The sequence below is a fragment of the Melozone crissalis genome, unplaced genomic scaffold, assembly GCF_028551555.1.
Source record: "Melozone crissalis strain CALT ecotype California unplaced genomic scaffold, PUWL_Pcris_2 ptg000006l_1, whole genome shotgun sequence".
Lineage (NCBI taxonomy): Eukaryota > Metazoa > Chordata > Aves > Passeriformes > Passerellidae > Melozone > Melozone crissalis.
In genome coordinates this window covers 47,907,523-47,919,390 of record NW_026535784.1, presented here as the reverse complement: position 1 = coordinate 47,919,390, position 11,868 = coordinate 47,907,523, and the positions used below count along the sequence as shown (strand labels likewise).

At 40.0% G+C, this 11,868-nt stretch overlaps 1 protein-coding gene across 2 annotated transcripts in view; it reads right to left on the bottom strand.

Moving 5' to 3' along the window:
• Window positions 1-311: 311 nt before the first annotated feature.
• The window catches only part of SNCA (synuclein alpha), a 64,108-nt gene continuing 52,551 nt past the window's right edge, over window positions 312-11,868 (bottom strand). For both annotated transcript variants that reach the window (XM_054294405.1, XM_054294413.1), the window contains exons 5-6: window positions 1,817-1,906; window positions 312-858 (exon numbers count right to left, since the gene is read on the bottom strand). In XM_054294405.1, coding sequence (XP_054150380.1) covers window positions 826-858; window positions 1,817-1,906 — 123 coding nt within the window. In that variant the 3' untranslated portion in view covers window positions 312-825. The remainder of the gene's footprint in view (window positions 859-1,816; window positions 1,907-11,868) is intronic.

Here is an 11,868-nt window from a genome sequence, read left to right as displayed (position 1 = left end):
TTACAACAGCAAGTTTATTAACCTACAAACAAATCTGTCAGCAAAGCTGCACCCAGCTGCAGTAGCAGCCCTGATTTCCTCATTCTTCATGGTTTTCGTACAGCGTGGGCTTACATTTTCTGGTTTTGCTCCTCCAGTTCCTTCAAAAGAAGCAACACAGCTTGAATGCCTCAACAGGGGCTTTTGGAAGGGGAAGGTGGTGTTAGAAATCATCACTAATTTAGAGATTCATTTTTAATGGGTTACATTTTATTTGCTTCAGTTGAACACCATTATTTACAGACGCAAGTTAATAAAACACACCACAAAACAAAATTTCAACAGCTAATATTTATAGGTGCATAGTTCATGCTCAATTACTTTTTTTTATATGTATAATACATACACATATATATAAAGCTCTCACAATAAGTCATCTCTGCACAGAAAGAATAGTCATAGGAAACAAATAAAAACTGTATCAGAAACAATATCAAATTACTGACAGCCTATCAACAAAACATGTACAGAATTAGAAATAAGCAGTAGACACTTAGGTGTTTTTACTTAATATTTTCTTTTTTAACTTTTAAACTTGAAGCCACAATATCCACAGCACAACAATGACCCTGCCAACCGGCTTTCATTTCAGCAGGAGGGAAATGCTGAAACAAGGTGGATGCAGTCACAGATACTCCAATCATTGCTGATGGAAGACTTCAAAATACACCGTAAAAACTGTAAAAAAATTGAATGACCGGGCACATTGGAACTCAGCGCTTGTACAGGATGGGACGTCTCGAGGAGTTAGTACATTTCAGGTGATAGAAAGGAAGGAAAGGACTCTCATGCTTCAGGCTCATAGTCTTGATACTCTTCCTATTGAGGGAGAGCAGAAATCAACACTGCTGGTATTTTAGATAAAGACATCCTATTTTCTCCATTTATTCTACTCCTGGTGGATTCAATGACCAAATATTATGGATTCTCATGTGACCAGGCTATGAAATGTATTTGGATTTTGTCACATTTCCCAGATTCTGTATCTTACAAGTCATGGTACTTAGAGGAGAATTAGACTTTTGCAGTGAGTAATGCATCATTTAGCTGATGCTGCCAGGAACTCCTGAGGCCACCCATGACAATTCACTTGCAGAGGCAGGAATACTGCTTCTGGGCTGAACAGCACACCCGGTGCTGCAGATCCTCATATGAGTCAGTAAATCATTTAAAGGCATGTTTAACTATGGCCACATAAGCAGCATCCATAATTTCAGTGATATTCAAGATGTTACCCTCAAGCCTTGAAGTCTTTTATTGGATCATGGCCTAAATTTTTTATACCTCTCATTTTCAGTCTTATTATCTGTGCTACCATAAAACTGCTAGTCCAACTAACAGTGCATCATGCCAGACATTGCAGAGAGCTTGTTCATAAAAACCAACAAAATAATTTACTCCCATAATTGCATTAACTTAGGATCATGCTTCACAAAGCATGATGCATTGGTGAGTGGCCAAGCTATTCAAACCATCTATGAAGATGCAGTTTTGTCTTGCATTCCCTATTGAACATACAAAAAAAGGATTCCTCAAAACCCAGGCACAAGTGTTTTGAAACACAGAAAATAAATTCCCATTTAACTTCCTTACTATCAAAAGAGCACATCATTTTCTGAGTCCCAGCACTATACCTCTGGCAGATCTTGGCCAAGGAGAACAAGTCTCTGCTGTGCCCTTGCACCAGCCTGGGTCAGGCTTATGTGACTTGAGCATGCAGCCTCCTCCTGTGGCCCTCCCTTACATGCATTCCCAGCAAACACCACAACAGATTTACCTCAGGAGGCATTTCGTAAGCCTCATTCTCAGGATCCACAGGAGCACCTGTATTGTTCACCATTCCCTCCTGCAGGAAGCCTTCTTCATTCTACATTTAAAACAGGGAAAGAAAAGTGACAGTGACGGCTCGCCTCAGCACTTCCACCAAAGTGTGAGCTTCCTCCCCATCAGTGGCTGACTTCTTGGCCTGCCCTTTGGTTTTGGGATATTACCAGGGGTCATGCAATAATGAATTGCAGACAGATCTTCCCCATGTTTCACAGGGATATCCCAAAAGAATGACAACTATCATCTTTTTGAATAGCTGAAATCTCATTTTTCCCTTGCCATGGAGAGGCCAAGAAGTCAATGTGAATAAAAGAACAGTACCCACCACCAGCTTGCTGAATATCTTGGGAAAATATTTTAATCCCATAGAAATGGTTTGGTCAAGTCATAAAGCAAACCAAAACAAGATGGTTTTGTGCCTTAAGAAACCCATCTGGGAAACAAAGCCCTGCAAAATGGTTTAACTATCACATTAAGTTACCACATTAATTCATGTTTAACTGCTTTGGGGAACACAGTGACAGGTATGCAAAAGTGCCTGTAAAAACAGGCCAGTATCAAGATACGCAAATGAAAAAATACTCAATTATTTATTTTTTGATGTTATAGACACATTGACCCTCTCATAAACCATTATTAATTTTAAAGTTCTAGTCTTTTCACATTGCAAAAAGGGGGAAACATGCTGCTTTTTTTCTTGTTTTAGAATCTAACTGTACTGAAAAATGCTTTTTTCCTTTAATGGGTCATACCTTTACATGCTTTCTTATGTCAACCAACATGTTACTCTATGCCCTAGTGGTATATGATACATGGTATGATACCTTTCACCCAGCTTCCTGCATTTTTTTCTTTATTATAGGAGCACTTCTATTTTATACAGCAATTTTAGTAAGAGACTCTTGGAGTTTACAAGATGGCAATGGTGTGAGGAATAACATGCTGAATAAGATTACTAAAGGAAGGTAATTATTCTCCTAGAACTACAGATGCTCTGTACCATATGAAACAAACACAAAGGAAAAAACCCCAACATTTCAATTGGGCCAATCCTCCTTGGAGCTGCTACCCCAGAAGTTCACAGAGAAGCAGCATGAGCTCTGCCAGAGCAGAAGCTGCTGGCATTCATTCTGAACTATAAGAAAACTGATATGAAAACAGGCAGAGTGTCTCAATGGAACTATTGTGACTATGCTGACTTATAACAGGTGTCAACCTAGACAGAAACACACTAAAACCAATTACAGACACTCAGGAAGGAATTAATTTAAAAAACCCCACCTGCAGGCTGGTAAAGCAGACAGAAATACAAAATTAAGTAAATCATAAACCAGCCTAATGAGATAATTCTTCAAAATCTACAAGTAAGATAGTGGTACTAAATTAAATTCAGGATACAGACAAAATGAGGATAAGAGAAGCTAAGCCTGAAATTCACCTCTGAAAGCTTAACACAAAATGGAACATAAAATGCAAAAAAAGTGGCACTAAACCCTCTTTACCTTCCCACAGTATTTACTGTGCTCCCCCATTTGCCACATATTGGCTCCCTCAGTGGTTTAACCAGGTGACCTTAGTCATAACACTCTGTTCCTCACTTTCTGCACCACCCCAAGCAGAGACTGTGACTTTATCTGCCAGATTCCTGTTCTTCCTTGGCTCTGTCACCTTTTGGATACATATGTAGGTACACATTTTTCATCCTCATCATCCAAGTTTACGATGTACAGAATTTATATCCATAACACAGATTCTTCTCTCCAGCTCTTATTTCACACTTCAAAAGCTCCAGTATGAAGAGATATCTGGTCCTATTACTCCTCTGTGCTTTTTCCTTTGGAGGTAAGCAGCACAGTCTGTGTGCTGTGTGGAGTCCAACTGTTCTGCCAAGCTCCCTCCATGCATGTGCCTGCTCTGAGTCAACACCCTGAGCTGCTCTATGGCCTAGACAACATGGACAAATCCCAAAAAGCTAAAGGACACCAATACTTGCAAAAACCTTTATTTAGGTATCTAATAGGCACATGTGACTTCCAGAACTGCCAAAAATTTGGGATGTTCAACACAAAAGGTAATTTTTCAGGCTTGAAATTATGATGAAAAACTAGACCCAATTACATTTCTGCCTCACCTTATTAAAACCCTTGAGCTCCCCAGATTACTTGATTTGAGTATTTACTTACATTAGTTTCTAAACACATTTTTAATAGCATTTTTGTCTATTTGCTTGTATGAAAAGCAGCATCAATCCTTACTAGCTTTGACTGAAATGGCCAAATAAAGTGCGCAATTCAAATTTTACAGAGGTTGCTGTGCCCTTGCCCTGACAGACCAGCTCAAAAGACATAAAGCTCCTGTTGCATGCTCTCCTGCTTAATCCAAAATATAATTTAATTTCTGCTTCCCCCAGTCATTAAGGAACAGCTTCAGCTAACAATCAGCTCATCAAGTAAAACTGTGCCCAAAATCAGGCTTGAGGGTGCACAAGAAAGCCTGTACATGGCTTCATGTTATCTGCAGCAGGAAAACAGATGGCAAGTGAAACTGCCAGGACCATTATTAACGACAAGGAAAAACACTTCCCAGCTGAATTTCAAATAAGAGCTTCAAAGTCTGTATGTTGTTTTTTTGTTAGGAACCTCTGCAATGGATCTGGACTGTCCATCAGGATTATACTGAAACACAAGTTCTAAAAGACTGAAATTATCATCTTCCCAAGTCCCTTCAGCAAGCTCAGGACATAGGTTTCTCTTCAGCTTCAAATAAAACAATCAGCAGCACTAGAAAAACACAACATCAAGCCCATTTTTCAAAGGAAGTAAATCATAAGCCATAACCGACCTCCAAGAGACCTCTCTGCCCAAGAAGGGTTTATCGCCTTTGCCCAGCTGCAAGCAGCACCACAAACACACCTCTCATGTTGATGTCACTGCAGTTCAGATGAGGATGACATTACTCAAGGTCATCTGTTGCATAAAAATGCACAGCAAAGGTGACCAGCTCACTTGAAATGGTGGCATGCTCTGCTTCTGATGTACAGCCCCCCAAAGTAAGGGTATCACAAAAGTAAACCATCACCCCCAGCAACACAGAGCCATCTAAGGTACACCTTAAATCATACTTTACCTCCTTTAAAACAAAGAAATGCAATTTCTCGTTGTCATGATCAGTAATTCCATATCCTAATTCAGTTATGGAAGAGGAAAACCACCCAAAAGACCAATTCTTGTCTTAGTATGAATGACACATTTTTCTCTAGAAGCTGCAACCTCTCTCAACCACACTGAAGAGCATTTCCAGAGGGAAAGACTTTTTTATATTAGATCATTTGAAAAGCTCAACTAAAGCTACTCAGAGATGAAGTCAGTTTTTGACTGGGGAGCATGAACTCTTTCTGGAAAAACACTTTTAAAAGGGGAAATGACAACTCACCCAGTCAACAAGGTGTTAGAAGAATGGTGAGGTGAGGACTTCTGCTTGTCCCCTAAGGATTCCCTTAAGGAGAAATGAATACCCACCCATATATCAGTTTGAAGCATGGTCACTCTGGTTATATTTTGTCTCCAGAGAGTCTCATGCCCTCCGACCCCATGTTACAGGAAAAAAGCTTTTGTGCTATCCCAAGCAGAGCAGACCACGCTGCCATTCTCAGGCATTAACAAGGGTGCCACTTTGTGCTATCAGCACTTCTGCCTGCCTTGCTAAAGGCATGGGAGAGCTGCACAGAGCCCATGTGCTGCCAGGCCACCTGGCAAGCCCATGCACACTTTTCCCAGGAATACGTGGCTACGTTACACAGTGCATCCCCTCTGGTTCCATGAGGTTCTCTCATGTCATCAAGCAACTTGTGTCCTTTTATAACAAAGAGGAGATGGTATCCCATCATGGTGAAGTGAGACTTTTGTACGACCCTGGGCACCAGCTCTGGCTCAAAGAACAGGTATGAATGAATATAAGTGGCATAAAGGAGCATGAAGCAGAACTGCTGTGATGGGTCCAAAACACTCATTCCTCCTCTTTTACTGTGGGAATGAATCCTGCTAAGCTCTGTGCACAACCATGTGAAATGACCCACTTATTGCAATAAAACAGTAATCAAACTAATTAAAAACTCCTCCTGAAGAGCTGGGCCTGTTAAAATACAGAATATTTGACAAAATTTCAGAACTACTCCTTTTATGATGTAAATGTCACCAAAGAGGTTTCTCTTATTTCAGTGTTTCTGGTGAAAATTGTACCCCATTCTTTCCCACCTCATAACACACTTGGTGGAAGGGAAGAAACTGCTTAAGATCCCCTACCCATGAAAAACAGACCAAGTGCTTCACTTCTGGTAGTGCTTCCATGTCAGCATCATGTAGTGAAAGGGTCACCTTCAGGAGTGTGTGCATTCTGTCCTCTTGGTGACCTGCTGGTGCTGTAATGCCAAGTGATTGCCATAAGAAAACAGGTAATTTATCCCAAGTCAGAGACAAGAGCAACTTCAAAAGGAAGAGTTACAATTGTAATTTAGGGGCTGATCTAAACACTCTACTTTGCCATCTCCCTGGTTAGTAATAGGTTTTTTCTCTCCGTTATGAACACTGATGAAATCTTACAGTCATGCATAATTCCTATGATTACTGGAGACTAATTCCTTCTGGAGTGATTCCACATCCTGAGATAAACAATCCAGGCTACCAAACTGTCTGCTCTTAGAACATTTATACTGGCAAGAGGCAATCACTCTGCAAGCCAGGAACCACAGAGGCCAGAAGAGACCTCCAGAAATTGCCCACCTAGAGCAGGTTGCTCAGGGCCACTCCTGATCAGGTTTTAACCATTCCCACAGACAGAGACTCCACAACCTCACTGGATAACCTCTTCCAGTGTTCAATAAATACACAGTGAAAAACCTTTTTTCTATATTGGAGTTTCCTGCTTTTTATTTAATGCCCACTGCTTCCTGCCATTTCACCACTGAAGAATCTGGTTCAATTTCCTTTACCACCACCTCTACCAGGTGTTTAAGCTCATTGACAAACTCCCCCCCCCCAACCTCACATTCATGTTGCTTTGTGGTTCCTGATTTTCTGTCTGTTCTTGAGACCTCTATGGAATTTCCCATGCAGATACTGTGGGAGGACCTTTTCTCTAGTTGAAAGCCCTACTGATAACAATAAGCACAGTGAGGCTTGCCTCAAATAACTAAAATATTAATGTAACTTGAGAAGTCATAGCTAATTCCAGCAAAACAGATCATTAAAACTCAATGAGCACTGGTCACTACATCACTTGCCAGTCTGTTGTTTTCATAATGTAAAACTGTGAACCAATTAAATTTGATTAAATTAAATCTGTGTAAATTAATCAAATTAAAACTGTGAATCAAAAAACCTATGAACCAAGACAAAAGGCCTTATTGAAAAAGCAATGAACTAGAAGAGGGGAAAAGCTGGTTTACAAGATAATCTTCTGGAAAGTCCTTTGAGACCCCAACAAAACGTTCCATGCAAAGCAATTTTAGCATAGCCCAATTTGTTGTACACACACTCCAGCTGGTACCTGTGGGAGCTCAAAATAAAATACACATCTAAAAGCATCATTACCTTGAAAAATTATCACATACTAATAGAGTAATGCCTGCCTGCCAGCCATGGGCACGTACATCTTTGTGGGCCCAGATGTTAATTGAAGCCCAGCATTAGTGAATTATTGCATTTGTTGTTGTTACAGTCTGGATAATGGCACTAGTAATCTGTCTTTATTTATTTAGGGATAAAACTGTTTATCCCTAAAGCTGTTGGTCCCGTGCCTGTTACTGCATCCCAAACCTGTAACCTGGCAGGGCTGCCTCAAGCTCTTACAGCTGCTAACTCCATTCCCTGCAGCCTGACTAAGCCCATTCCATTTTTGTATTATCCACCTTGTGAGAGCTTCTGTCAGGAGCTGTCAGTCATTATATGGCAGAGCTTAAAGTAAAATTTTGGGATTCCTTTCTTATACTCCCAGTGCAGTTGTTATTGTTCCTGTGAAAATTTGCCTCCTGCTACAAGCTGAATAACAATTTGCTGTGCTTATGGGCTTAAAATTCCCTTTTGAAAAGAAAATAATTTGCATTCCTTTTTCTCCAAAGTATAGTCCACCTGGATACTGTACTGAAGTGAAAAAATAACTGCCTTCCCCATCTGGTAACTCATTTTTTGCAGCTCTTTTGACCATAAAACCCAACTTATCTGGATGGGAGAAAGACCCTTGAACAAAGAATCCAATAAGAGGCAAAGAATCCAACAATAGGCAAAGCAAACCTATGCTAAAATGGCCTCAATTCATTTACTTTCCTAGTCCTAAGACATTATATTCATGGAACTGACTGAGTTATACAGTTACAACTGAGTTGCCAGGTCAGGTTAGGATGCTTCAAAGCTCCAGCTCACTTACTGCAATAGTCAGTCCCTCCAAGACTCAGCTGTAAATGACAAAGCATCATCATCATCCAGTTGTTTCACTCCAGAGGTACAGAGATGTATCTGTGCACTACCTAGAAATAGACCCAACTGTTTTAATTATCCCTAAGCTGAACACCTAAGTGAAGGAAATGATGAGAAAGCATTTTGTAGGAAAGAAATTAGCTGTTCCAGTGCACAATTCATTTAGAATACCAATAAAATGAGACTGTCTCCCTCCTTCTCCTCAAACAGGGAGTTGAAATGAAGAAGAGACATTTAATTAAAGAAATAAATATCAGCATTAGCACAAATCCAGTGAAGGCTAAAATAGTGCCTGCAAGTTCTACAGGCTGCATTCTGATTTGCATTTTTATGCCTTTCAGTTGGCAATGACAAAAGTGAAAAGGAAAACAAATGAGGCTTACAGAAAAAGGAATAAAATGTCTGTGGTCCACCTTGGTGTCTACAAATAGCTGGAAATAATTTCTGTTGGCAGCAATCTACAAACTGTTGCAAATACCTTGAAAAATAAATTTCATAATACATTGTGTACTGTGAATAAACAACGTATTGTTTAATACACAATAGATTGTGTATTTTTTTTCCTTTCCTTCCTTTAAAATTTCCCAGTATTACTTGTACAGATGAGATGCCTTCAGAGAACAAGAGGAACATTTCTGTGAGAAATCAAATTTGCTGAAACTCAGATTCATGTTTGCATTAACCAGGGTGGTAAAGATGCTAATTAGAACTCCTGCAATGTTGCTATTTGCTGCTAAAAGAGGATCACATGGAGAACCTGCTCATTGCACAGGCCAGACCAGAAGCTGATATGAGTTGTACAGCAACAGACATGCATCAATTCCAGGTGACAAAGTAAGAGGCTGCCTAAGGGCTGAGTCCATGTGACATCAGCAGCACATGTGGATGCATCCAGGACACACAGCCCTTTCAGCTTCATCCTCTTCTGCTTCCCAAATCCATGGTGACATTGAAAACTCCATGGGTAGGGAAAGAAAAAGCTAGAACACATAATTTGGAAAGAGTGAAGTTATTTCTAATTGCAGTTTAGGGGGAGTGATGCTAACTAGACGTCACGTCAGAGATGTGGCCCAGATCTGCCTCTGCTCCCATTCTCCTGAACAAGGTAATAACAACAATTTAGAATAACAGATCTGCTCAAACAATATCTGTCACTATATGCAACAAATATCCACTATCAACTTTGTTATTTACATTCTTAAAACTGAAATTTCAGACTGCAGTTGCACAGAAATCTTCAGCCAAATAATACCACTAATTCCAGTAACGATTTGGAAGAAGGGCCAAGGACTGCACTGAACTGTTTGCTCAATCTTACACAGTAAGAAGGAACAATAAACAGCCCGAGTTTATTTTTATTGGTTTTACTACATAAAGACATCTTGACAAAACTAAGTAAGTAACTGAAATAGATAACATGCACCTCAACAGGAAAATGTTTATATAAGTGTCACTTAGGCATTCACCAAATCAAAGATGATGGGCAAACAGTGCACAAAAAAAAATTACCAAGTCAAAGAGTAACACAAGCCAAAAATGTCATCTTAGTGAAAAAAAAAGAAAAAAGAAAAAAAAAAAAAAAAAGAGGCCGTTCTCTCATGTATTAAAAAGGCCTATCCAGCCCTAGGGGGCCTTCTCCTGAACACAGAATTCAGTCTACACAATCCACGTGGCTGGGGATGTTGGGAGATGCCAAAGGGGAACAGTAGGAATGATCACATCCTAAAACAGAGAGGAAAATTAAAGAATCTGTCAGACACTATGTCTGTCAGGAGACCCATGGGATTAGCTACACCCATCTGTCTCTTTCTGTAATGGAGGGTGCTCCATTCTGTGTGAACCCATTACCAAGAATGACCTCCAAAGATGATATCTAAACATGATCTTAATTAAATAAAACTAGAACATAATACATGACCTTGACAGATCACATTCACTAAAATAATGGCACACATCAGCTGGGAAGTCAGCATAGAAATGAGCAATATTGGTCAGACTTGGCTCTACTAGGTCAGTAAAGATAATTTTAGATAGCGTGGTCTCAGCCAGAACTGCAATGTTATTTTAATATATTTTATTTAAAACAGTTTGAAGATCACCATCACATTTCAATGTTAAGCACATTTTTAGTACAGATAAACTCCAGAAGTTACTGTATAGATTCCATGAGTATATACTCTCTAAGAAAAAAATTCAAGGAGAAGAATTAATTTCCTCTTAAAGAATTCTCCAGTTACACAAACAGTTGACTCAACACTGTATCATGTAAAACACCAACCTCTAAACCATAGCTATTTCTCCTACTCTTAGAAAAAGTTCTCTATACAGAACTGCAGGCCCAGTCACCCTTTGGCATTAAGAGCAGCATGAGTTCCCACTCACATGGCCCCAGAGAGAGCACCCCTTCCAGCTCTGCACCCTCTCTATCTCCTGTGCCTGTAGGCACAAAGCTCACACTCACTCCCAAGGAAGTTCTTAAAGAAAGGGGAAGATTCTCTCTTCAGGTACTGAGAAGGGAGCAGGTTTTGCTCCCTTTTGCTTTTCCCTGGATTATGATAGACAAGCTACTGCAACCAGCACTGACTCATCTGCTTGTTCTCTCCAGCACACTGAGCTGTGGGCTCACAGGTGATCCAGCAGCAGGATGTCACCTTCAAAGGCTGGGATTGACTGGCAGGACATGTTATGAATGAAGTGGTCACCCTTCAGTTATTATCAGTGAGCATCTCTCTAAAGCATTCCTTCAATTCCAACCTATTATAGCACTTCACCCAGCTGGGGAATTTTAAAATATATTTCTTCTACAGAGTAAACCAGCACTTGCTTTGAAAAAAAAACCCACTTGTAACAATTATTTGAACTACAAAGGTTTCAGGAGTATTTCTTGCCATTGTGATCTATTCAGCAGGAGATCAAACACTACAAAAGACTCGAGAGACAGCCTGCATTTTAAAATTTATACTCCAGAAGCAACACTCTTCATCTTGCTTCATCTAGAAGCAAGTACACAACTATTCTGAGCTTTCACTTCAATTGGGAAAGGTTCAGTGGCACAAAACACAAACAACATGAACATCTCTTCAGCTTATTCTTCTCCCATAGAAGAAGAAATAACTCCTTTTAACTAAGTGGAAACAATTTCTTAATAAAGTCTACTTAGTATGGTGTAGTATGCATTGAATTGACAGCACTTGAATATTTGTGCTGTCTTTCCCTCCTCCCCTGCACTGCTATTGTTATCTTTGCTTTTCCCTTCTGGCTTAGATGCAAGAAAGCAGCAGACTGAAGCCTGCCATCCTCTAAACTGCATGAGAGTGGACTTCAAAGCAACAGTTTCCCAGGAAAAATTCTGTTCCATCTCTGTCAGTATAAGCCCAGTGTAGCTTTCCCCTTCACTGAGCCATCTCCATATTAAACCTGTAAGTCTGAGGTCAGCCTGTGTTCATGATCCCCTTTTCAGACACATGCTGCTCTCCTAAAAGGGATGGACACCAGAAAAATCTTCACTACTACTTAATATATAAGAAGCCAT